At 39.4% G+C, this 27,935-nt stretch overlaps 2 protein-coding genes across 2 annotated transcripts in view; one reads left to right on the forward strand and one right to left on the reverse strand.

The window, feature by feature from the left end:
- Positions 1–5,943, reverse strand: part of LOC118621602 (24-hydroxycholesterol 7-alpha-hydroxylase) — an 87,657-nt gene extending 81,714 nt beyond the window's left edge. Inside the window, exons 1-2 of the mRNA XM_036248947.1 lie at positions 5,828–5,943; positions 5,535–5,645 (exon numbers count right to left, since the gene is read on the reverse strand). Of these exons, the coding sequence (XP_036104840.1) occupies positions 5,535–5,645; positions 5,828–5,899 (183 nt within the window). The 5' untranslated portion in view covers positions 5,900–5,943. The remainder of the gene's footprint in view (positions 1–5,534; positions 5,646–5,827) is intronic.
- A 209-nt stretch (positions 5,944–6,152) lies between these two features.
- On the forward strand, positions 6,153–27,797 carry SLC25A27 (solute carrier family 25 member 27). The gene is made up of 9 exons (XM_036248949.1): positions 6,153–6,447; positions 8,958–9,149; positions 11,126–11,210; positions 14,290–14,412; positions 16,819–16,931; positions 17,270–17,354; positions 22,276–22,368; positions 23,154–23,256; positions 26,240–27,797. Exons 1-9 carry the CDS (start codon positions 6,342–6,344, stop codon positions 26,309–26,311), a joined length of 972 nt encoding a protein of 323 aa, XP_036104842.1. The 5' UTR covers positions 6,153–6,341; the 3' UTR covers positions 26,312–27,797.
- The last annotated feature ends 138 nt before the right edge of the window (positions 27,798–27,935 follow it).

Here is a 27,935-nt window from a genome sequence, read left to right on the forward strand (position 1 = left end):
ATTTGCTAAGTTTTATAGTCAGGTTCTTCATTGGGAAATACTGGAATATACATGTATGTTCTTTCCTATAGGTTTCTGATTAATTTTATTCATATAGTTAAATAAGCAGTGACAATAAATATTAAAATTATTGTAGCCTCTGCTCTGCAAACTGTCCATCTGTATCTCCTACTTCTAGTGAGACGAAAAAAAGGCAATCGAGTAAACCCTCGATTTAGTGGACTTCATATTCAACACACAATATTTCCAGTCCATATGTCATATGTGAAAATCAATACCCTGATAATTTTAAAATGCTTTTAACCAAGACTTGTTTATAATTAAATTAACGGGTTATTTTTTTGGTTATTAATTCGCTGTTAATTTTAACAAGTTTTAGCGAATAAACCATATGTTGGAAAAAACACTGCAGTCATTTCGCTGATATAAGTATCACATATCTACAATTCTAGTCTACACATTTAAATCCAAGGATAATGGCTCATAAACAATGTTGGGTGAACGATTAGCATGTGATCACACCCTACTGTGTGTGGTAACTGGTTCTGCTGTCCTGTGGCAAGACTTTCTGCAGAAGTTCTAACTCCACAGTGCTAAGCCACCCCCCAGCCATGTGCATTTGTTTACTCACAGTGATTGGTTAATGCACCCATTTACCAGACCTATTCAGTATAAACTTAAAAATTCCAAGAATACATACAGAAAACTTTTCTGTGAAATTAAACTTTTCATACATACTTAATTTTAATTACACAAATGTGTCTACATAAGTAAAAACAGGTAAACTAAGTTGTCAATTTTTTAACCTATGCATTCGGGAAACCTACTTTATTATGTAATGGGCTTTTGGCTTTAACTGACACCCCCTCGCCCAAATTAGTCCGTTACATCGAAGTTTTACTGTATCACTTTTGAGCCTGCTTCCCATTCCTCTCACACATTCCCCTACCACACAGAAGATGAATGTGCCAGGGTATCTAAAAATTATTTTTAATTAACCAACATAAAATGTAACCTACCATAATAGGATGATTAAAATTCAAAATACAAAATTATTTTTTGAAAAAGTTACTTTGAAGAAAATAAAACAGGATTAATGAAAAAGATAAAATGCCCAGCTGGTGTGGCTCAGTGGTTGAGCGTGGACCCGTGCACCAAGAGGTCGCTGGTTCGATTCCCAGTCAGGGCACATGCCCAGGTTGTGGGCCAAATCCCCAGTGGGAAGGAGGTGGCCAATCGATGTTCTCTCATCACTATTTCCATCTGTCTCTCCCTCTCCCTTCCTCTCTCTCTAAAATCAATAAAGGAAAATAAATAAATAAATAAAAAAGAAAAAAAAATACACTGTCACTACCTCAACCCAACCAGGAGTGTGTAAGTGGAAGGAGCATAAACACTAATACAAAGAAAATCGTGGGGCTAAAGCTATTCCTGGGGTTAGGGAACTAGACATGTTTATGCCTTTGGAATATAAATCTACCTGAAAAAAACTTTTTTAAATAAGAAGATGAACTTCCAATTTTGATCGTGACATTGGCCAACTTCTTCCTGAATGTTTCTACTTCTTCCGGATAATCACACAAAGCCAGGAGAACGAAACAAATACATGCACATGAAACAGACTCGGCTAAACCACGAGAAGAAAATGTACAAACTGTCCGAGTGTGGCCCGCAGCGAACCAGCGGCACTGGCAGTGAAGCCATAGCAGGAAGGGGGCGGGGATGAGGAATGTGCCAGGGGTTCAGCATGGGCAGCTCAAAAATATACACTCTGAGACGGGAGAAAACAAAACACAGAGTTGGAACCACTCTGAGATGGGCTAAAACAAGCAGGCCATGGGTACTGAGGGAGGTAGCAAAAGATCATACAGAAGCTATTCCGAGGGTTCTGGAAAGCATCATCTTCTGGGAAGAGGCACTTGGGAAGATCAGAGTTGTGTCTCAGTAGCAGTGCAATGGGACACAGGCAGGGAGAGTGCAGGTGTGGAAGACTGGGTCCTGAAAGGCAGAGGAGCCACGGATCATGCATGCATCTCACTGTAGCAAGAGAGGATAGAAAACTTAAGCTGAGAAACCTGGAAAGCAACTGCTCCTGACCAAAACCTCTGCTCACAGCCGGTCTTTAAAATACGGTTAAACAAAAGGGAAAAATTCAGCACTATAAGAAAAATTCTTAAAAAAATGAAAAAGAATTTCCTGATAAAGAAACCCACTGAAAATGTTTTGCTAATGAGAAATGCAAAATTATTGCTGTGAATTTTTAAAAGTAATGTAATAATTGCAGCTGCAAAGAAAACAAACAAAGCAGAAATATAAGAAACCATGGAAGAAACAGCCAGACAAAAAAAAGGAAAATTAGGAAATAAAGGAACTCAGGAAAGGAAGATATAATAAACACATTTCTGAATAAAAGAAAACATTACATAAAGTACAAGGGAAACTATACACCCCACACACAAAAAGACTAAAGAGAATATAGAAATGTGAAAAATGCAAAATAGAAAATAGAAATAAACATGAAAAGAATTGCAAGGGAAATTACCGCTATAGAAGACAGGCTAAGGAGATTAATTAAACCTATGCATAACTGGACCTCTTTCCTGAACTCCAAATTCATTTATCCAACTGCTTAATTCATCATCTCCATTTGTTTTTGTTTTTGTTTTTAATTAATTTATTTTTGTTACAGATGTTTCTCCTTTTCATCATCTCCATTTGAATGTCAAAATGCCAAACTTCTACATATCTAAAGCTGACCTTTCCTCCCAGTGAATTCTTCTTACCATCATCCCATTTCATCTGATGGCAATCTACTTTCTAGTTTCTCAAGCCAAACTCTTTTGCTTTTTTCATTCTTTCACACACCACATTCAATACACCAGTAAATTTTGTTGCTTCCACCTTCAGAATATATCCATCCATTTCTCAAACTTCCACTGCTGTCATCATGGTCCAAGCCACCATGATCTTAAGCTTGAATCACTGAAATAACCTTCCAATTATTTTTCTTCTTTTACTCGTATGTCCCTGCTTTTAACAGAGCAGCCAAAGTGACACTTTAAAATTTAAGTCAGATCATACTACTCCTCTGCTCAAATCACTCAAAAGTTTTCCTGTATTACTCTAAATGACACATGTATTTACACTTTGAGTCAGATCATTTACAGGCATACATGCAGAAATGACATTTGTTACTACGTTATTTATAATAGCAAAATATAAGAAAAAACCATGTCCATCATTAGGTGGCTATTTAAATGAACTGTTTCAGAAAATACTTTGCAGGTGTTAAAACACATGCAGATGTTTTTATTTCTGGGTAGGATGTGGTAGAACCAGAATCTAAGGTGAGCCAAGGATCTCGCTGCCAACTAGGAAAAAGGTGAATAAATTACAAAGATCATGTTTTTAGAAGCATCCTCTGATGCTTTTATTGGGGAAACAATAAAAACTAAACAAGCTTAAACTCTATAGAGGAGAGAATTGTGCATAAATGGAAAAACAATAGGTCACTTTATTCCCCTGGTGAATTCTCGATATGGGTTGAAGGTCAGGACTGAAATAGACACCTTCAAAAAATCTATAGTTAATATCTACTTAATGGTAAACTTTTGAACACATTTCCCCTAAGATTAGGAAAAAGATAAGCCTGTTTAGTCTCACCACTTTTATTCCACTATGTATTAGAGCTCCTACTAATGGTAATAACACAAGAAAAAGAAATAAAATACATAAATATCATGGGGGGAAAGAAAATAAATGTATCTCTTTGCAGGACATATTGTTTATGTATAAAAACTCTAAGAAATCTACAATATAACTACTAGAATTAATAAGTGAATTTAATAAGGTCACAGGATCCAAAGTTAATATACAAAAAACTGCATTTTTTTTTTTTTAATGTGCCAGCCGGATACAATTAGAAAACAAAAATGAAAACAGTTTTATCTACAACACCCTTAAAAATACAAAATATGTGTGAAAATAATCACAGGCAAGACCTCAGTGCAAAAAACTAAATATTTCTGAAAGAAGTTAAATAGCTAAATGGAGCAATACAGAGCATTCATAGATTAGAAGACTTAGTATAGTTAAGAAGTCTATCCTTCCCTAATTTTTCTACAGATTTAACAAACTTCCAATCTTAATTCCTGCAGTCTCTATAACAGAAATTGACAAATTTAAAAATGTATATTGAAATTCAAACTTAAATAATCTTGAATGTCAAGGCAATTACCAAAAAAAAAAAACCATTATGTAGAGAAATTTCACTACCTGATTTAAAGACTTACTATAAAACGACAGTGTTTAAAAAAATGTAATGTTCACAAAGGAATGGTTGTATAAATCAATGGAATAGGATAGAAAAGCTATAAACAGATCTACACATATACAGTCAACTAATTTATGAAAAACTGCAAAAGCAATGCAATGAAAGGTAAGTCTTCAAGAAATGACACTGGAACAACTGTACATCCAGATAGGGGGAAAAAAATGAACCTCACCCCTCATTTACACCACACAAAAAAATTTAATCAAAGTTGATCATAGACCAAAATGTAAAATGCAAAACTATAAACTTTTAGAAGAAAACAGAATAATCTTTGTGACCTTGCTTGACCTTCTCAGACAAGCTTGTAAAAACATTCCCTAAACATTATCAAAATCATATTCCTAAGGAAGGCTATGGGAGCCAAAGGAGAACTTCTTTTAAAGATATTGTTTTGCATCTGTCAGACTAGCAAGAATTATGGTTCCCCGTGTGGGCCAGGATATGAAGAGCTAGGCAATCCCTTACCTACACGCAAAAGAAAAAGTGCATATTGTTAAATCCTTTTGCAAGGGTAACACAGTAACATAAGCAATTTAAATATTCATGTTCTTTGGGCACTTCCATTTTTAAGAATTTATGCAGAGGAAACAATCAGCTAAGTGCAACAAGCACAATCACACAATACATATACATACACAGGAGCACGTCCAGTGAAGCATTGGTTGAAATAAAGAAAAAAGTTGGCAGTATTTTACATACTCTTTTTGCAAGATATGCTATATTTGAAAGACATTTTAAAGACAAAAACATCTGCTACAACAACCATTACTAACGTCCTTAGTGTCCAGTGAAGATGAATTTCCTCACACCAGCTGAAAATACAAGGCAGGCAAAATTTGTCATGACCAAGTTTGCAAGCAATTTTTACAACAGCCTGCAGTTAACTACGACTTGGATACTAATTTGTTATGTATTTTCATAAATTGAAATCACATTGTCTTTCCCAATTATTGCAAGCATTTACTTAATATGTATACACAGGATATTTTGATGATGAAGTAACTAGCACTCATAATGCCATTTCTTTTCCAAAACCTTGCATAAGACACAGTAGTTTGAGAAATTCATAAATGACTAGATCATTTTCTTGAGGGCAGTAGGCACGTTCCCGTGTTCGAACATTACATTTGAGATCCAATGAAAGAAAATAAAAAAGAAAACATTACCTTCTCCGGAAACCCCACCTGCTAAGGCCACATACCTTGATTCTTGCTTTCTCTATAAATTCTAGAGGGGCTTTCCCAAACTCAAATGCAGCTCCAATCCAAGGAATCCAGCCCCTTATGCACGGGGGTCCACTCAAGTTCTTCCACTGAAGGAGTAACAAAAGAGCAACGCAACCTAGGATTATAATCACTGATGGGAAAATCAGTTCCATGATTCTGTCTAACACCTTCCAAAATCAGAGAAGGAAAAGTCCTGCTACCATGGCGCTCGTTCCTCCCCTCTGGGATAAAGAGCACCTACCGGACCTCGCAATCTTTTTTGCCGCACCTTTGGCAGCTTTCTTCGCCTTGCTAACAGTAGCCGCCTCTCCCCGCCCCAATATTTAGATGATTTTTGCATTACCGCACCCACCCACTTCTCTTCCAAGTCTTGGCCAACCGGGACCTTATGCTGGGGCTGGGCCGAGGTCGGAGGGCGGGGTCGGAGGGGCAAGGAGGGAAGAACACGCGCCGTTGCCATGGAGACCGGGGGCGGGGACGCAGCGACCGCCTCGCTTGCGGCCAATCGGAGCAAGTGGCCCGAGAGGCGCAGAGGCCGGAGGACTACATTTCCCAGAAGCCTCGCGGACTTGGCGTTGTTTTTCTGCGCTCAGTCCCCTGGACCACTCCATCCTGGAGCTGCTAGGAAGGCTGTGGGGTCGCCGGGCCGAGCCGCGCGAGGGACACGGTCTCCGCCGTGCCCTGTGTCGGTTGAGAAGGGGCCGCCCTGGCAGGGTGGCACGCTAGCCGCGGCGCGGGGCGCCGGCCAGAAGGGGTGCATTGTCGTCCTGTCCTGCTGCTGAATGTCGGTCCCAGAGGATGAGAAGAGGCTTTTGCCGCTCGCCCAGAGATGGCCCCGAGCGAGCAAGTTCCTACTGTCCGGCTGCGCGGCCACGGTGGCCGAGCTAGGTACCCGGCCGCCCACGCCTGGGCCTCTCCAGCGGGTCGTTGAGGCGTCACCCTGGGCAGGAGGCAGGGGCGGAGGGGGGAGGGGCGGGCCCGCGGGCGGCTAGGTTCCCGGGTGCGTGCGGCCCGCCAGGTTGCGCCCTGTCCTTCCGCACGTGTCCGGCAGGTGTGGCAGGGTGTGGGCAAGGCCAGCTCTGTGTGAGGAGGGATTGGAGGTCACTAAGGTCTTTGCCTTCCAGTTTCGTCTTCCTCAGAGGTGTGCCACTGTGCCCAAACGTGCACGTGTAGAGGCTTCACGAGCTGTCATTCCTCTAGGAATCCTTTTCCCTTTAGTGAGGATCACCTTTTGAAAAACACAGCCCCCTGTTCATCCTTGAAATCATCTTCGTGGTTTATATTCTTACACAGCCTCACGGCATCGTCTTTTGAGCCCCAATTGTGGAACCAACCTGTGGGACTGAAGTTATGAACCTATCACACTTCCTGAGCATGTACTCAGCATCTGCCAGTTGACCACTTTGAGCTTAACTCGTCTATACTGTGTTTACCTTGCAGGATTCTGAGAAGTCAATAATATATAAATGCTAAATCCAAGGCAGGATCCCCAATAATCGTGATATTATTATAACTACTGCAATGCTAGAGACTGTGGAGATATAGTTAAAAAGACCCAGCCTTGATCTTACAGGCTGGTGAGGAGACATTCATTATTATAATGAAGGTATTATTAAGTATCATAAGAGCATAGAGACGAACAGGTACATCTGCGTAAGCAAGTCAGAAAACGTGAGAGGCCACCCAGAGCAGAATGCCCTCACATGAGCAGGTGGTGTTTCTTCCAAGAATTTCGTGAGTAGTGCCTACATGTTCCCTGTGACGCCTTCACCGTACATTTTAAGATTACCCTTTCATTTTCTTGCCCATTTCAAACAAACAAACACAAAGCAACAGCTCTGATGTGCTATCATTTGTAAATGTTTGTCCTGTTCTCAAATGAGTTTATTTAGTATTTCGGCGGAGCCAGCTTGAGATCTGTTGTTTTGCCCTTTGTGCTCCCTCCACTCATGCCCTTTGGACCCTCTGTCCTCCCAAAACTGACAGAGAATTACTGTTATTCATCATTTTTATTGAAATACAATTGATCAACTTTTAAAAAAAATTTAAAAGCAGATTGCTGAATGATTAGATATATATCCCATTTGGTGTTTTTTTGTTTTGTTTTGTTTTGTTTTGTTTTAACTGATGTTTCCCCCTGTGACCAATGGCTTCTGTAAAGGAACATTTCTTCAGTTAAAAATTCATGGAGAATTGTGAGGAGGTTGGGGTGGGAGACAGGGAGAATCAAAACATGAAATGGGTTTTGAGTGCAAAACAGTTTAGGATCGGAATCTGAAGCATTATTTAACCAGCAAGAAAAAACATTTATTTTGAGAGGCATAGACTATGTTCATATCGAGGCTCTTGTATCTTAAGACTTTTCAGGTTTCATGTTGCAGTAAAGCATTGCTTGAATTCTTTATATGTAAACTACTTCTGTTTTAGAGAAACTATCAGCAAGATATAAACTTTTCCAAAGACCAGTGGGAAGGTTTAATACTCTCTTCTACTCCGTTTTCTCTTGGAAAAGGTATAGCTATGGTTTTGTATCAGGTGATAGTCTTTGAAAAGACTTCTATGATATTAATAGATGTTCATGAACTGATCTGAATCTGAGTATCTCAGTTATTTGGAACATTGTGTATATAAAGTTAGGAGCTTGATCTTCCTATTGTGGGCTAGTGTCACACTGTTTCAAGGTGAAAGGTCTATCTCTAATTCAAAATGTAATCATCAGAGAATAATTTTCAGGTACAGTTGATACTTGTAAGGAGGCCGTGCATAAACCTTGTCAGTGCTGGAAAAACAATATGTCCTTTAATAGGACTATGAGCATGCCACCCTCATATATAAGAGATGACATTATAAACTCCTTAGTGCATCTTCTGTATCTGAAACAACAGGTTAGTGATTCATCTGCATGTGAGCATCACCCATGAAATTATAGAATTCAGCTTCATCTGGCATTTAAGAACCCAGCATAAGTAGTACAGTATTCTGAAAGTCACATGAGATCTTAATTATTATTGTAGTCAAGAGGACATCACAGAATATGGATACCTGAAATTATTCCCATTAGAAAGCCAAAACTAAGGTCAAAAATAGATTTTAGACTGAAATTTCTAAATAAAAAGAACCCGAGGCTTGCCACTTTTTCCCCCTGGTGATTTGAACGTGCTCTGGTACAGTGATTTATAAATTGGGGAGTACATAACATCAACTGGTTTCTAACCTCCCATCAACCTACCGAGAATCCACAGGTATGGAGCTAGGAAATCTGTAATTTTTAACAATTTTCCTAGCTGATTCTGCTTGAGAACCACCAATCTTGTGACTATTAGTCCTATGATGTTAGAGTTTTTGTTTGTTTCTCTGAATATTGTGGGTTTCCCCTTCGTTTTGTTTTTTCTTGTTAGCAACCTTTCCCCTTGATCTCACAAAAACTCGACTCCAGATGCAAGGAGAAGCTGCCCTGGCTCGATTGGGAGAAAGCACAAGAGAATCAACTCCCTATAGGGGCATGGTGCGTACAGCCCGAGGGATTGTCCAGGAGGAAGGCTTTCTAAAGCTTTGGCGAGGAGTGACACCCGCCATTTACAGACACGTAGGTATTTATCTTGATTCTGGCTGGTAAGTTTGTTATGATTTCTGTGTTTATCTCTGCTTTCCTGTTTAGCTGTATCCAAAAAAGAGTTAGTTTTTTCTACTAATGTGATAAATGAATATATAGTCTCCTAAGAAGAAGAATATTAACTACCAATTGTTATTGAGGCATTACTGCCTTAATTTTTTAGAAATGCATATATAGAAGTATTTAGGGATGAACTGTCATGATATCTGGAATATACTTTAAAACAAGCAAAAAACAAAACAAAAACCAAAGTAAATATACCAAAAATGTGATCAATTGACAAATCTTAATAGCTATTGAGAGAATTGTATATTATTTTCTCTACTTCTCTGTATGTTTCAAAATTTTCCTAATAAAATTTTTTTTCAAGTTTTAAGAAAGAGCCCTGGCCGGTTTGGCTCAGCGGTTAGAGCGTCGGCCTGCAGTCTGGAGAGACCTGGGTTTGGTTCCCACTACGGGCACGGACCTCGGTTGCAGTTTGTCCCCGGCCCTGGTTGGGTCGTGTGGGTGGCAACCACTCGATGTGTCTCTTTCATGTCGAAGTTTCTCTCTCTCTCCCTCCCACTCCATCTGAACAAAATACAGAGAGAGTGTCCTCGGATGAGGATTAAAAAAAGAAAGAAAAAAAATGCATTGTTTGTGTTCTTCCCCACTTCAGAAACTTGAAGCACAAAATTTTACGTTTTTATATTCTTTGAAAATTAAAATCCATTTGACAGTCTCTGCCCCATGCCTTAGAACCAGGCTGCTCTGAAGGAACACGAGCAAGGATGACTGTCCAATCCAACTCCGGCAGGAGAGGAAATGCAGAGCAGGTGCTTTTTGCCCTCGTCCCCCAGGCTACCTAACCAGCTCTGTGGGCCTTTAGTCACACCTAAAGAAAAACAGTTGTAAGCACACTACAGCCAATGAGAGCTCTTTTCTGCCCTGCTTCCCAAGTGACATTCACAAGACAGGAGTTGTTGAGTTCTCAGCTTGTGGACAGGGGAACATAAACTTGGCTTCAAAGCGTAGTTGGACAGGTATGGCATTTTTCTACTCTACAATCATAATGTCTCCTCAACTATGAAGGGACCCTTGATCAGAAAACTGCCCAGTAACAACAACCATCTTATTATTTTTAAAGCTTCAGATGAGTGTTAGAGTGTATTCATCAAGAACTATCTAGAAGTACATAGAGACGATTATTGTTTTGGTGCTTTGTATATTTTTTAATATCCTGAAATAGTTCTTCAAACTTCCTGAAAGATCAAGAAAAACTCCCTATATAACTATCATGTACTGGTTTTAATGATTTTTCCATCCTTTTTTTATATTTTCTGCTTTGCTTCTCATTGTTTTGAATTTTACTCCTTTTCATTTGTATTTTTTTTGACCACCATACATAGTTTTACAATTTAGCTTAGTTTCACATTTTTGACACTTAATTGAAAAATTGCTGTACTATAATAGATTTTCCATTAAAATTATGTATATTTATAGAATGAAATTGCCCACTGTTTACCAAGCAGTGTACTAGGGCATGTAGAGTAATGAAAACCTACCTTGAAAAGCTCATGGTCTGATGAAAAGGTGAGCAAGAAAATCAAGGTAATCTCTAGTCAATGATACGTGCTGTCTTAGATGTGTGCCGGTGTAGTTCTGTGGGAACGGGAAGCGTGGCAGGTGCCATGACAGCCTAGAACACTGGAGGAAAGGTCAGAGAGTGCTTTCTGGAAAAGTGGTTCCCTGCATTGAATTTTGAAGACTAAGAGGAGTTAGCAGAGCAGAGAAGGGAGAATCCATTCACGAAAGATCAGACAGCATGTGAGAAGGCCTGAGGCTGAAAGAGGCATGCCAGGTGTGGAGAAGCATCAAGTCCCAGCTGCGGAGATGGGCCAGGCCAGGTCAGAGTGTCCTCTTACTTTAGTAAACGTAGCTGAATCCACCTTTTTCTTAATCTCTTTTGCACAGTGTACTCTGGAGGTAGAATGGTCACATATGAATATCTCCGTGAAGTTGTGTTTCTCAAAAGTGAAGATAAGCAGTATCCCCTTTGGTAAGTTGTGTTTTGAAAATAATAATTGCCCCTAAGGCTTTAACATTTTATTCATTAGCGTTATATAAAAGTGTGCATTTGTATACCAAAATTGCCACGTTACAGGCTTAAAATAATAAATACTGACAATGTAAATCCAAATAATTAAGCATTTACTACACATTGTATACAAATGTATATATGTATATAAAATTGTGTGTATATTAATATTTTAATATTTAAAAATTGTTATAGAGCATCTTTTTTTTAACCCTCACCAGAGGATATTTTTCCGTTTATCATCAACTAGAATGGGAGGAAGGGAGAGAGAAAGAGAGAGACATCGATGTGAGAGAGACACATTGACTGATTTCCTCCCCACTTTAGAACCCTGAAGCACAAAATTTTACATTTTTATATTCTTTGAAAATTAAAATCCATTTGACAGTCTCTGCCCCATGCGTTGGAACCAGGCTGCTCTAAAGGAACACAAGCAAGGATGACCGTCCAGTCCAACTCCGGCAGGAGAGGAAATGCAGAGCAGGTGCTTTTTGCCTTCGTCCCCCAGGCTACCTAACCAGCTCTGTGGGCCACCACTCTAACCACTGAGCCAAACTGGCCAAGGCTAGAGCATCTTCTTTGTTTGTTTTTCTACTGAGAAATCCTGGGCTTTAGAATCAGACAGAGGTGGGCTCAGATTCCTGCTCTGCCAAGTGTGCCTGGGCAAACTACTTCACCTTATGTCTTCAGTTTCCTCAGCCATAGAAGTAGTAATACCTACCAGCAGGCTTTCTTTTCATAGGATGAGATGAGCTGATGAGTGTAAGGTTCATATCACTTATAATATTTATAACGGAAACCGGGAGATTATTATAAATAATATACATAAAACTATAAATCAATAAAATACATAAAGAGCACAAAGGAAAAATAGGGAAAGGATATGAACAAGCCGTTCACAAAAGAAGAGATATATGTGTTCATTAATGTTCAAACTTACAAGTAATCAGGGAAATTAATTAAAACTATCTTTTAGCCATTGAACTGTTAATGGAAATGTAAGTTACTTTTTAGAGCATAAAATACCTGTTAAGATTTTTAAATGTGTACTCCTTTGATTCAGCAACTGTTTATTTATGATTATAATCATTACAGAATACTGTACCTGTGCATAAAGACACACACACCGGTATTAATTGTAGCAGTGTTGATAACAGCAATTTTTAAAAATTTAAATAACTAATAATTTGGAAGTAAACAAAGTATGATTTTACATATGTTTATGATATATTTATATATTATGATATATTTAAACATAACATAGCTTTGAAAGAATGAGTTAAGCAGAATTTCACCTTCCAGTAAAATCTCTTGGCTTTGTTTCTGAAAAAGCATAATGTACTATGCTATACTAATTGCTTTCCCAGTGTTAGTGATGGAATAGATGAACAGTTTTTGCATTTTCTAATTCCCTGCAGAAGGGGAAGGTATAAATAAGAAGTTCAAAAGACATATTTCACTATAACGTCAGCGCTCAGTGTGTATTAGCATGATGTCATTTGACACAATCAGAACAATTCATTCAGTAAACGTGTATTTATTGAATGTTTATGGTATGCCAGTCTTGAATTTGATGCTGAGATTGTAGTAATGAAAAAGACATATCCTGCCATCACTGATCTCACAGTAATAAGAGACAGTTAGAATTATATAACAGTTATAGAAGAGATAATGGTTATGAGATTTGCAAAGAGAAAAACAATGATATTGCACTGCGTTCATCATTGTGGGGAGAAATGACTCTCAGGCTGTCGGTGGGAGTGTGAATTAACACAAGCCCTTTGGTAAACAATCTGGCAGGATCTATCAAATGCCACGTGAATGTTCAGATTTCTTTGTGAAAAGTTATGATGGGTATATGAATTATGGTGTATCTATACAATGGAATGCTATGAGACTATTTTTTTAAATGAGGAAGCTCTTTTATTAACTGATAGGGATAACCTTTCAGATATACATTAGGAAAAAAATAGTGCAGAACAGTATACAACCTAGTATTCTACATGTGTGCTTTTAAAAAGGAATATTTATATATATGTGTGTGTATGTTTGTGCACAAACTGTCCATTGTAACTTAGCACTTAAGACTGTAGGCTCTGCGCACAGACTGTGGAATTACACCTTGGCTGTACCATTCACTAGTGGTGCTATTGACGCTGTCATTTAACTGCTTTATGCCTCAGTTTCCACATCTGTACAGAGGAAATAACAGTTATAGAGTTGATGTGAGAATTAGATATTTTTTAAATGCATAAAATAGTAGCTGCTAATAAGCATTCAGTGAATGTGTAATTATTGTCTCTAGAAAGGCCTCAGAAACTAGTCATTGTGACTGCCTCAGAAGGGGAACTGGGAATAGGGACCCAATTTTACTGTATACCCATTTGTACCTCTTCAAATATCAGAGTAAAAGGAAAGGAAATACCCCCTTTCCCTCAAGATACTCTTGCAAGAATCTAGAAAAAGGTATTTGGGGCCCGGCCTGAGCAGGAGCAGCTGGAGAGAAGAGGGTAGAGTCAAAGCATGTGGAAGTACAGTAGCTCAGACTTGATTGCCGTTGGCTCTGGGAGGTGATGAGAAGGAATAGTCTAGGACAGAAAGAGTTTCTTCAGAGAGCAGAACGTTTTCAAACCCTCCTCAGTTTGGTAAACTAGTAATTCAGAGGTTTACAAAATTTGACTTACCAGCCTTTGTCTGTTATACCAATTACATCTGTGCTGTTTTTATTCTCTGGTGGTGAGAATTAAACTTCAATTAAATGATCAGTTCAGATGTTTGTGTCTCTGAAGCAACTGCCCTTCCTTTGAATTTCAGGCCACGTAAGGCCTCTGAAACGTCAGCTTCGAATTTCAACTCCTTGTGGTCCTTTAACCTCTCTGTCTGTGAACAGACAAACCATCTAATTCCCTCTGATTTGTTTGGGTCTGTTTCTTGCTTTGTCTTAAATCTCATGCAAGGACCGTACCAGCCTAGTATTGTTCACTACAAAATTTATGAAATTAATGGTAACCTTTAAAAATGTATCTCCTTTTATAATTAGGAAATCAGTGCTTGGAGGGATGATAGCTGGTGTGGTTGGCCAGTTTTTGGCCAACCCAACAGACCTAGTGAAGGTTCAGATGCAGATGGAAGGCAAAAGGAAACTCGAAGGAAAACCACCACGGTAAGTTCTCTGATTAACTGGCACCTTTCTTGACCCCTTTAGCCACCATCATATTTTGTTTTGTTTTGTTTTGTTTTGTTTTTTATCCTCACCTGAGAACATTTTTGCATTTATCTTCAGACAGAGTGGAAGGGAGAGAGGGAGAAAGAGAGAGAGGGAAACATTGACGTGAAAGGGACACATTGAGTGGTTGCCACCCGCACAGCCCAACCAGGGCCATGGACAAACTACAACCGAGGTACGTGCCCTTAGCGGAAACCGAACCCGGGACTCTGGTCCACGAGCCAATGCTCTAACCACTGAGCAAAACCAGCCAAGGCCCACCATCGTATTTTGAACACTTACCTGATGGATATATGCATCTTTGTAATTCAGCATCAGTAAAGACATTAATTCTGACTCTTTTAATTTGGAAGTTGTATCCATTAAGAGGAGCGCTAAGATGGATCTTTGTATGATAAGGTGTACATGATCTGTACCGGACAAATTATGTGTTTGCTGCCTTTTCCAGCCAAGGCAGCTATAGAAAGAGTTTGGTCATTAAGGTTTGCCCTGCTATGAATCCAGTTTTGCCACCATGGCTTGGTGTTGGAGAAGTCACTTAACATTTCCAGTCTCTGTTTCTCTAGGGTCATCTCAGAAGGTTTGCATGACAGTTAGACTGCCGGGCTCATAGGTTCCTTCCCTTTCTCCCCGCAAGTGGGGAAACAGCAAAGTGGACCTTGCATATGCTTCCCACTTCCCTGACTAGTTCTGCTCCTCTTCTTTTTACCAAGTTTAAGGAAGTTTTAAAATCATGCCTTTGTGGTATAAGATTCTCCTATTGCATTACCCTGTATTATCGAAGTCTGCCTTTCTTCCAAGGGCTTCATGTTCAACAATTTATAAAAATACTGTTTACCAGTTTCCCTGGGAAAAATCTTGCAGATAGGTAGACTCCTCCCAGAAAAGAGGAAAAGTCCAGGACGCCTTGAGCCGAGTATGAAGGGGTCTGATCATCTGCAGCTGAGCCAGAGGTGAAGGAGGGTTTGCGGGCTCCTTTGGGAGTTCCTGACCGCTGCTCTTTGCTCTGCCGCTCCGCGGGCTGACTCAGTGGAAAATGAGGCTGGGTGAGGCAGCCAGGCTCCCCTTTGGCCTTCCAGGCAGGAAAAGAACATGCACGACCGAGGAGAAAGGGGAACCACTCTGATTTAATCAGGCAGTTCACAGAATCCCAGGGCCTGTTGTCATCGGGCAGCAACGTCTGATTACTCAGTAGTAGGGAGAAGTGATGTGGTCTTGATTGGATACAGGGAGAGACCTGACTATTGGGATTCAGAAATATCTGAGTTTTTAACTGATTGCCTCAAATTTTTTCCCTCTCGTCTTTAATGTTGGAAATTTTTGGTTTGCTGTAGTAATAAAAACACATTAAGTGTTGTTATGAAGAATATGAATGTTGGGATGGATCAGACAACCTGGGATCCAGATCCAGGCTTTACCTCACTTTAACTCTGAAACCCTCGTCAGGTTCCTTAACCTCTCCAAGCCTCAGTTTTCTCAGATGTAAACTGGAATGATAATACACACTTAACAGTTTTCAGAAATAAAATGTACCTGGTGCTTATAAGTGCACAATAAATTTTAGCTACATTGACCATTCATGAGCATAACTCCCCACGTAGTATCATAGCAATTATGCATGCCGAGTAAATGTCATATTATTTTTTTGATGAGACTCAGAGAGTGTAAGGCCGGAGTAAAAGCCACACAAGTAGTAAGTGGTAAAGGTAGCATTTGACTCCAGGTATTTTCAACTCTATAAAATCTTTACTTTATAACAGAGGTTTTTCCAGATTTGGTTCATGATTCAGTACCATTTTTTATCTGTGTACAGCAAAATAAGAATAAAATAGTAAATTTTGATAAAGCCTAAGTATTATATTTTAAAACCTCTTATGATGAGGCTATCCTTCCTACTTGTTGGCCTAAAAATATTTATTTTATGAGATTATGTAAGGATCAATGTTGTCATTTGGTGAAATTACAAAATTTGCCGGTCTCCCACAAAGTAAAATGAACCCAGAGGTATGATAACTACTGTTCACTCCTCTAATTAAATGTGCACAGATTATTTAAAATATTCACAAAGGAATTTTAACCTGTTAAAAAATCTGAGAAGAGGATGACACAGTTTATAAAGATTTCCATTTAAAATGTTTAATTAAATATCGGCCCTTTTTCTAAAGGATTATTAAGTTTATCTGGAAATTAGACTTATGTGAATTGCTTTAATTTCTAACAATTCTGGATAATTAAGATATTATTTTACTCCAGATGATAACAACTATAGGTCAAGCTAATTCCGTTGCATTCTATACAAAGGAATGCAGGCAGTTTTTACATTTCATTATTATTTTCCTTTAGATTCCGTGGTGTGCATCATGCATTTGCAAAAATCTTAGCTGAAGGAGGAATACGTGGGCTTTGGGCAGGCTGGGTACCCAATATACAAAGAGCAGCGCTGGTGAATATGGGAGGTAATGGAAACTTCATTGAATTCTGAGAAGCATGATAGCCTTAATCATTACAAGTATTCATCTCAGGGAAAATAAAAAATGTTATTTTTAATAATATATTGGCAACAGTCTTCCTTTATGTTATAATATCATAATTGAATATTTTCCCTAGAGCATTTTCACTTTTTTGTATGGTGACATGTGAAAAGGATTTCCAAAAATAAGCAAATTGTGACAATAAAGATGTAAGACCAAATTATTTCTAAGGTCTCTCTGCCCCACAGCTTCCTCTAAGGTTCAACAGACATTCATTGTTGAATAAATAAGTATTTAAGCCTTGTTTTTCTTTCTGTTGCCAGATTTAACCACTTATGATACAGTGAAACACTACTTGGTATTGAATACAGCACTTGAGGACAATATTATGACTCACAGTTTATCTAGGTAAGTGGTTGTTTTAGTTTTAGACTCTTATTTTTTTTCTCTAGATCACCCTTTTTTTCATATTTGGCATACACTCTAACATTTTATCTCTTTTGATTGGGAATCTAGAGATATCACACTTAGAGAAAGGTGATAGTACATTTATAAAGAGCAGTTTCCTTAAAGTTTATTTCAGTTAAAATGGAGAAGACAGAGACAGAGTTGTAGAATGTTTCAGATTAAACCTCCCCAAAAGTTGTACCTTGATGGGACCCTTTCAGGGTCAGTTTCTGATGATTGACCCTCCATCTCAATTGAGCAGATATGTTTGATCATCTTCTATGTTAGGCATAGTGCAGGCCCTTGTAGTCAGTACAAAAGGTAAACCTAGCTCCTTCCCAGGGAGTTTACCCAAACGAAAACAAGTATTGTAAATGGTAAAAAAAAAAAAAAAAAAAAAAAGGACTATAGAGTTCAGAGGAGGGAAAAAAAAAATAAACACTTGGAAGGGCCTACAAAAGAATAGAATTAGATACATGTTTTAAAGGGCTGTGGCTCTTGATAGAGGAGACAAGAAGAGCACTCCAGGAAAGAGTAGTATGTACCTTAATCTCTTTGCAACACAGTTTCAAATACCCGTTAGAGTGAGTTATTTTGTAGATGTTGGTGTCCTTAACATTATAATGATTTTTATTGAGCTCCTGATCTTGTTTCCAAATTCTAGAACCTTTTATTCTATTTAGACAACCCTAAAAATATATTAATAATGTCAAACCAATGGTATTTGGAGATACATAGATATAAATGATTCCTAATCCAGGTTCACCTGAACTAAATATTCCTAGGGTAGTGTTCTTCATTCCTCCACTTAAACTAAGCGTTATCTTTCGTGTTGCTAGGGCAGTCCTTTTATGTCTTAGCTCACTGTTTTTTCCTATTCCAAACTCTCACCCAGCTGTGTTCACAATCTACACCATACCTTCTCTACCAATAGTAAGGCCTCCTCTTTCCCAGAAAACTGAAGATTTAGGGCTGCTTCCACTTTTACCTCCATCCCTATAAACATATGTATTTTATCTGCAGTCACCCTTACTTTCATTCTTCCACTATCAGTGTGCCTGCTGTCCCCTCTGCCTGTGAGACTTTCTTCACCAGTTTCTACCTGGTTGAGTTATCGTGAGACTTACCTCATCTTTCAAGATTCTTGTCTGTTCCAGTGTTATGCTTACTCTGGGAGCAGGTTATTCAGGTCTGTCTGAAAGTCCCACAGTGATATATCATCTCTGTTTCTTTCATATTGTCTTTCTACGTAAATGATCCTTGAAATCCCACACTTCTAAATAACCTAAGATTCCTGGATTTCCCAGCAGGAGTAAATCTGCTTCATGTATACTACTCCAACTCCCAGATAATGTCCTTTTTTGGAAAGATTTAAGATTTCCAGCTATATATATTTCAGCTCTAATATGAAATAACCTAGCTTATTCTTCTCTAATTTAGGTTTTGAGAAAATGGGTGATTGGTATTTGTTTCGTTTTTGAGTTCCACCCACTGGGTCAGGCTTTTAAATGGGTTGGTATGAGTATGTGTGGTATGCGAGGCAGCTCAAAGGTTGCTTACTGTGACCTCAAATCTAAGAAGGTAGAGAGTGCTATGTGGTCTGAAGGTTGTGGACGCTCTGTCAGGATAAAATGAGTGCTCACAGGGGCCCAAAGGGGATGGTAGCTGTACAGTCAGGGAGCTTTATGCAAGCCATCGACATCTGGGGAGAAAGGAGTTTAATATGGAGAAGTGGGGGGGAGGGGAGAAGAAATGTAAGCCTGAACTACACACTTAAACATGGTGAAAATGGCAAATTGTATGTTAGGTATACTTCAGCACAATTTTTTAAAATGGTATAAGTAAAATGAAGTCCTGGGGCAGGGCAGGAGCAGTAGAAGACTGTGGCCAGGGTTTAATGAGGTGGAAGCCGGTGACAGGTATGCTAATAGGGGAAGCAGAGAAAAGCTGGCAGTTGAATGAATGGTCAGGAAATTGTATAGACCAGAAAGACCAGGATAACCTCTTTTCCTTTTTGTAAATCCCTGAGGCTATTAAGAGATAAAACCGTTAAAAGGTCAGTGTCCGTTGTGTGAAGATTATACACGAGCATGGTTAATTAATCGATCCTGGCAAGTATTGTCCATTCAGACACAGTACTGATGAAACATTTTAAACTCGCCTTGTCGAGAACCTTTGGTCTCCTGAAGAGAACAGAAGCCTTGTGCAGTCACACTCTGTGCATTACCACTTTCCCTGCGGCCTGGGTCTGGTTCTGGGATATTACTAGCAAGGAATGGGAAAGGTCAGTAGCAAAAGTACCAACGCCCATTACAAGTAGCTTGGCGAAATCGATGTTCCTATTTCTGCTCTATCTTCTTATTTTGACTTTGGGCCTTTTTAATACATGATCTTCTCTCTTTTTGTGTTTATTTTTTAAAGGCCTTTATCTCGCCAGATCATACTGTGGCCTCAGAACAGTGTGGTAGAAGAGGGTGAGGCAGCAGCAGTAGCATGCTAAGGGCTCTTTATGCCGAGTGGGGCCCGCAGTTGCTGAAGGGGGTTCTTGATGGGGTTGATATGCTGGTAAAAAAAATCCTCTAATAATCAAGTACAGGGGCTACCCATGCTGTAACAAGTTTATTAATAATAACTCTGTTAGAAGTAGTTTCCACTCTTGCCACTTATGTGTAACTGAGCAGGCGCCCAGCCTTCTCTGCAGCAAATGAATAAGTAAAGATGTGCTGTGTCCTTCCAGGCTCGGGCAGAGAGGGAAGCTGTGCATCTGTCTCACCTATTTCTTTGCTCTTCCTTACCTTGATTAGTTCTGTTTGCGCTTTTTGGTGGAGAGTTTTAGAACTTTGGTGAATTTTGTGTTAGTTGAGACACTTCTGTGTGAAAATATGGAGGTATATTGAAATCAGTGATATTGAACTTGGAGTTTCAGAGAATCTGAACAGGAAAGAATGTGAAAAAAGCTGTAGTCTGCATTGCTAGAATATATATGGCAAAACAATACATTTTATCCAGATAGGTCATTAGCTGGAATGTGTAAATAGGTTATATGGATTCCTTCTCTTGAATTCAAGTAGGCCTAAAGTAATCTTTCCTTTGAATTTTAAATCCTGACCTGAAACAGGTAGAAAGAGTCTGGGTACATTCTGCTACAGCAGTTAGAGCTAGTAAGAGACAGTATGAAGGCCCCTGGTGCAGCTCCAGCTTCCCTACCACAGAGCCTTGAGGCTTCAAAGATCTCAGTCGTCCTTATCTTTGTGAGGTAGTTCATGTGCCAGATGGACATAAAAGTTTTACGCAATTTTCACCCTGGCCGGTTTGGCTCCGCGGGTGAAGCGTCGGACTGTGGTCCAGAGAGTCCCGGGTTCAGTTCCCACTAGGGGCACTTACCGGAAAAAAAAAGCTTTACACAATTTTCCTTTCTAGCTTCCCATTAGGCAAACATAAGCTGTTCTTCGGGCTCCCCTGATCCCAGTCTGTGGACTCAACTGCCAACTTCTGGGACCTGGGCCTCTGTTTTCTGTGACCAGGTTGACCAACCCCTCTCCTCATCATACGCCTTTCTCTTGGAAAACTTCAGTTAATGAGTTTTCTGTTTATGAAATTTTGATTATTTTCTTGTATCATCTCTCTCATGTCTATACACATAATGAACTGATGGTGGTTTCTCTTTTACTTCATTTTTTCCATCGCCACTTATCCCTTCTCTGGCCTCTTCCGCCTCCACCACCCTCTCCCAGCAGTCACTACACTTGTCCACTTTTCAGTTGCTCATGTACATACTCTTGATTTACTCTGTGTGGTAGGTTGACCACATTCATTTTGTCTCTTTTGAGTAATTGACAAGAAGCCCTTTTACAAGAAGGAGTGATTAGCCTTGCTGGGTAAAGGGAGAGGGATAAGCAGAAACTCATCAGACCTTGAATTTTCCAGTTATATGGGACAGGGCATTCCACGTGAAAGGAATAAAGACATGGAGGTGCTGGATAGTGTGGTACGTACAGAGATACACTTTGTTATATTGTTAGAGCACAGTGGGCAAGGAGAGACTATCTAGAATAAAATCAAACTCCATGAAGAGCCTTCACGGGCTGAGCTGCGCCTGCTCCGGTCTGTCACCTGGACGGACTCTCCTTCAGGAAGCTGCAGCCACACGGTTGCTTTCGGCCTCTAACACACCGAATACTCCTGACTCGGGGCTGCACTGTGCTCTCCCTCCTGCTTGCAAGCGCTCTCCCTCCGGCCTTCACAGACACTCCTCTGCTGTCACCGTGGCTCTCGGCCACGTTACTCCATCGTTCTTCATAGCACTACCCGCATCTGAGAGGATTCATCTCTCCTCTGTCTCCCCCCAGCAGGGTGTAAGTGCCTTGAGGGCAGGATCTCTTGTATGTTCACTGTCTAGAAGAGTGCCCACCCCCCCCTCCAGGTTCAATGTATAGTTGGCCAACATTCTTTTGCTTTTCTTTTGTCTCCCTCTTTAATGAATTGGCATTGATTTTAAGCTAAAAGAGCATTATAGTAATTTATTTAGTATTCTATTCTTTCTAAATATTAAATTGCCTTTTCTTAAAATTTAGAGACTGCTACATATTATTATTCAATTTCTTTTTTTTTTTCTGTCCTCACCTGAGGACATTTTTGCATTTATTTTCAAATAAAGAGGGAGGGAGAAGGGGGGGAAGAGAGAGAGAAACATTGATGTGAGAGAGACACATCGAGTGGCTGCCACCCACACGACCCCAACCAGGGTCGGGAACAAACCACAACCAAGGTACGTGCCCTTAGTGGGAACCGAACCCGGGACTCTCCGGTCCACGGGCTGGCGCTCTAATTGCTGAGCCAAACCAACCAGGGCTCATTCAATTTCTTTTATTTGTATTTTTAGTTTATGTTCCGGACTGGTAGCTTCTATTCTGGGAACACCAGCTGATGTCATCAAAAGCCGAATAATGAATCAACCACGAGATAAGCAAGGAAGGTAGATGGAAAGTTATCTGTGTTCATGTGTCTGAATGTCTGTAATAACATTGTTCTTTAAAGATGTTTCCCTGGTTTATTCTTGGTAGAAATGTATTTGTGTATTTATGTGTTCAACCAGGAAATTGTCTTTATGAAATTACTTGCTCTTTGTCTGATGCAAAAGTACTGTGCCTTTGGGGAAATAAGCTAATTTAACAATCATATTATTTAGACACAAGATATTTATTGTGACTTTATTGTTTTCAAGGAGGTTTTGAAAACATACTCTGCTGAGAATTTACAGAGTACTTTCTTCAGAAGCTTATGACTTACAGGTAACATGGAGAATTTGATTTGACATAAAACAGTATGTTCTCTCTGGAAGAGATCAGGTAGAGTGAATTCTAAGTATAAGACCAAGGGTGGGATTAATCAGAAGAGTCAACCTTGAAAATATCTTTAAACTCAAAAGAGGTGATCTATATACAACAGGTCCTCAAATAATGTCATTTCATTCAACGTTATTTCCTTATAACGTCAATGAGATGCTGTAGGAATTTAACTCTTGTTTCTATCAATTAGCCTGTGGTAAAATTGGTTTTGTTATTCATCATTCTGCTTGAAGTCACAGACCCTATCAACATTAAGTGAGGACTTACTGTATACAGAACCACAAATAGTATTTGTTCTAAACTAGCAGAAAATATTTAACTTACAGTAAGTTTCCTTAGGCTATTTTTAATTTATATTTTATTTATACATATACACAAGAAATTTAACAAAATTGTCTTGTTTCCTTTTTAGGGGACTTTTGTATAAATCATCCACCGACTGCTTGATTCAGGCTGTTCAAGGAGAAGGATTCATGAGTCTGTATAAAGGGTTTCTAACATCTTGGCTGCGAATGGTAAAGTTAGTTAGGTCTTGCCTTCCTTTGTTTCCGTTTTGTTTGTACTTAAGTTACTTTTAATCTGTAAATATTTTTCATTTTCTCTCCTGGTTTGTGGCATGGTGCTACCCCAAACCACAGTTCTTTTTTTATATATATTTCTTTTCTTTTACTTCTCCTCAGAGTTCTATTACCTTCTTCAGTAGATTAAAGTAAAATAATTCAGTTATGTCCATAAATTAATAGGTTGATATTCTATTGTTATAAAGAGTGGATAGATTCTTCTGCAGTGTAAAGCCTTTAGCAGTCTATTTAGCTGAAGCATTGCAGGTTTGGACAGGTATACTGATTTGATAACTAGGGATCATTCCTATGAAATGCTACTGTTTCAAATAGAAATTGTTACTTTGATGCCAAATGTTACATTACCCATTAATATTTATTACCACAAAATTACCACAAAGCTCTATTTAGTTAGAAAACACTAAGATTTGTTTGGGAACAAGATTACTTTGGCAGCAATGTATGAGATTCATTGAAAGCTAAGATACAAGAAAGGCAGTTTTGACAGTGATATAGTCAGCAGATGATTGTAGAAATGGAGAGAAGACGGATTCCTGGGACATTTATGGTTAACTCCACAGGACTTAGTCACTAATTATAGGTAGCAGGTGAGGGAGGGAAACAGGAAATGGGACTTCTAGGTTTCCAATGTAAGAAGTAAGTCTCCATGGGAGACTATAAGATGGGTGAGACCGTTGCTGAAACATGCGGTCAGGGTCAGGAGGAGTGGGGGCAGGACGAACGTCCAAGGACAAAGAAATACTGGGAGCATATAGATAACAAAAAAGAGTACTTAATATGCGATAGCCTCTGAACCAACCTCGCTATAGTTATTTTTTTAAGTCTTACAAGAATTTGTAAAATAGGTGGTGGTATCGTTTTTCATTTGAGACAACCATAGCTCAGAGTATAAGAAACTTTCTCAAATTCATATAGCTAGTATATGGCAGAGCTAGGAATTGACTTCATCTTGAAACCCATTCTCCTAAATAGTGCAGTATGCTGAGTGTCTCATTATCCTACAGCTAGTTATAGACGTTTTAAAAGAAAAGAGAAATTGTGTAGTGATAGAGAGATGTTACCAGAGAAAGGCTGGCTAACCACCAAAGATCACCACGGTGACATTGCTCTGTTGATATGCCCCAGTGCATGACCCTGACCTTAGGAATCTGACTCCTGAGTACTTCCAGGAAAAGTGGTCTTGCTAATACAGATTCACTTCAGCTGAACTCAGTGAAATTGTTGGGCGAACCACAGTATCAGCTCAGCCACACTGAGAAACACACTTGGCAAGTGATTCAGATGCTGAAGTCCTCTAGACAGCATGCTTCCTCCTAAATTCAAGCAATAGGAGGAGCCACGTTCCAATTCGAAAATTGCTTACTGAACACAGAATAATAAGAAAGAGCCATTTGTAAACTTAATACTTAAAGACTATCAACCCAAGAGCCCTTATGTATTCAGCTCCCCAGTAAAAGGCATGGAGAAGGGCTCTGCTGTTTTCCCAAGTTACAGCAGTAGGCGGGCCAGGGAAGACAGCTGTGCTCATGTATACTTGGATTATTTTCAGTGGTACAACTGTTCTTGAGGAAGAAACTAGTAAATATGTTCTACCCCCGTACACTCCTGCACAGAGGTTCAGTGTATCCCAGTTATAGACCATCCATGTTTTCTGGCTATGTGGTCTCCCTCTTTAACTTTATTCAAAACCCAACTAAATTCATTTCCAATCCCTTCCATTAAGTAGAGACAATATGACCTTGCTTTGCTCAATCCCTGATTAATATACATTTCATTTGTATATAGTTTGGTGGTTGTGTCACTAACATGAGGAAGAAGTCTTATCACCAGAGCAATTAGGAATAATAGTCCATTCTTAACTAAGAGCTCTGCTCCTTGATCCGACTACAGTTATGTTCTTGGTTCATTTCCCTGTTATTGTCACAAGAATACAATATCATCACAACTTCACATTCTTTATTTTATCTATATCTTCGTACATTTAGTTGACCCAGGTATGATCTCGTAAATCCGCTCTTTTGTAAATTCTCAGTCTACCAACATAACACGCTTAATAGTTCCAAACACACTGACATATGTATTGCTTTACAAATTCTCTAACCAAATACATTTGCTATTCTTATTGCTTAAGCTTATTTCTCTAGTTTGATAGAGTTTTTCTCTGATCAACATTACCCAACACCTATGAACCAAACCAGATGTGATTTGGGTCCAAGACACCCTTTCTTCAAAGGTTACTTCCAGTGTTGACTCTGCGATTTCCCTGTGTTTTTAGCATTTATGTCTTCTGTTGTCAAATAACCCTCATCCTCATAGATGAAATTTTTTGGCAGAGTTACAACTTCATCAAGTTAGTCAAGTCTTTATGAGCTGGAAGCTCTTCTCTATTTAATGTGAATTTTTATACCCATTTTGTGATACATTAGGTGTAGGTTTTGTGACTTCTCAGAGGATATTCTTTCATCTTCACTTTCAAGTCCTTAAGTGCCTCCTTGTCCTGCTCCGAATGCAAACTGTGTGTAGAGGGGCCCAGCCTGGCATCCAGGCGTGCTGAGTCAGCCCTTCAGGCAGAGATGCGCAGTGAAAAGAACCCTGGAGCGGAGGCCACGCCTGTGGTCTAGATCCACAACATGTGATAGGCATTCGACTGCTGAGCCTTGGTGTCCTCATCTGTAAAAACGGATATCAGTTGTAAATTGTTCAGAGAAAATATGTGACATGAAAATGTCCTGTGAGAAATATACGACATTAAAATGCTTTGTAAGTTATAAAGTGCTCTACAAAGGCGCGATAAAAATATTTGTTTTCCACCTAGTTGGATTCGAAAAGACATTGTCATTCAAAGATGTATATGCATATATGTAGAATGTTCATAATTGCTTTGAAATTTGCACTAACTCTTTGGTTAATCTTTCAGACCCCTTGGTCACTGGTGTTCTGGCTTACTTATGAAAAGATCAGAGAGATGAGTGGAGTCAGTCCATTTTAAGCCCTTAAAGGTACAGTGTTCAGTATCATTGACATATGGGCATCTGCAACACATTATCCCCCTATATTTCTACCTCTTTAGGAAGACACCTTACTCTTCAGAGACTGGTTTATAGGGGGCAGCTCTTTATTTTTCTCTGGAAACTCGAGTTCTCGTTGACTCCTCTTTGTTCAGAAGCAGTCTGGTTGGATCACACAGGCCACCCAGTGAGACCCAGCAGAGCCTTTTCTAAAGAAGAATGCAATCCTGACCACTGACCTTGGGAGCTCTGACCTGTGAGTGTTGTTCTGTGCTGAAGAGCCTGCTTAGAGGACAAGTGCCAGAGGGAGACAGCACCCAGACTGAAGTAGACAGTAGCAGTGGGGAAGAATACACACCTACATAGCGATGAAGACATACTTAACCTGTCACGTCAGTATTTCCAGTAGAAGTCTGATCATTCACTTTTCTGTTGTTCAAGTGTACATACTGTAAATTAAAGAGAGGTGAATGAATATTCATGAGTAAACACTTTGAATTTCCCTAGTGTTGAGGGAAGCTAATGTACCTTTTCTTGCCAGGAAGATGAAAAAAGATCAAGCTGGTATGATGTTTGGATTTGAAGGAAAGAAGCTGCTTTCTGTCAGTGCCCGTGGTAGGTTAGACCCGCGTTAACTGGTCAGCACTCCACACACGTGCTGAGGACTTCCTGACAGCCACAGACTGAATCTTGATGAAAACAGAGTATTTTGTTGCATATCCTGTTACAACTTGAATTTGTTGCTAGCTCTTAAGAAACTTCAAAATATTAAAAGTCCAATTTATTTGATTAAAGAGCAGGTGGATGGATCTTTTTTGTAAAAGCAAGTTGTTATCATAAGCCTTTTGGTGGCATTTTAAAGCAAGGCTGAGGGTAAGTCAGCCAGTTCTGACATGCACCCTTTCTTGTCTCCCCTTCCCTAACACTAAGGGCCCCAGAACGACAGAGTGAGAACTCAGAAACCATACTGACGCTGTCAGCCTGAATCTCACTCAGTTTGATAAAGCTTCCTGCCGAAAAGGGATGAGTATAAAATACCTATGATATAGTTACTCATTCCTCCAATCCCTGAATCACATCCATTTTCTAATTTTAGAAAGATGAGAGAGTTCTTCAGAGTCACCCACACACCACCTGCTTCCCCAGCACCAGACAGTGGGCATGCCTGCATGGATGGCTACAGTTATGGGTAGGGGCTGTAACTGTCAAAACAGGAAAACTCACAAAGCTCAGACCCGAGAAAGACCATGAGGCTGACCAGACAGTTATGGACATGGATGCTGTTGAACAAAAAGTTTACAAGTGCTCTGTGGTTGCACTAATGCATAATCACTGCCATTGAAGAGGGGAAATGTACTATAAAATGTCATTGAATGTGATGTACTGATTTGCTTACTGTTTCTCTGTACAGTGTGCATGTAATCTTCAGGCGGTGTCGTGTCCCGCTGCATTTGTCGATCTGTATGAGTTGGGTTGTTAAATACATTTAAAATAATGTTATGTAATTAAATTCCCAAGTGTTCAGCATTAGAACCACTTGGGGAACTTTTGTTTTTGTTTTTTTTTATGTTTTATACTATTTAAACTTAAGTAAAGACTGGATAA

Source organism: Molossus molossus, unplaced genomic scaffold, assembly GCF_014108415.1.
Source record: "Molossus molossus isolate mMolMol1 unplaced genomic scaffold, mMolMol1.p scaffold_m16_p_8, whole genome shotgun sequence".
In the NCBI taxonomy this organism is placed as follows: domain Eukaryota; kingdom Metazoa; phylum Chordata; class Mammalia; order Chiroptera; family Molossidae; genus Molossus; species Molossus molossus.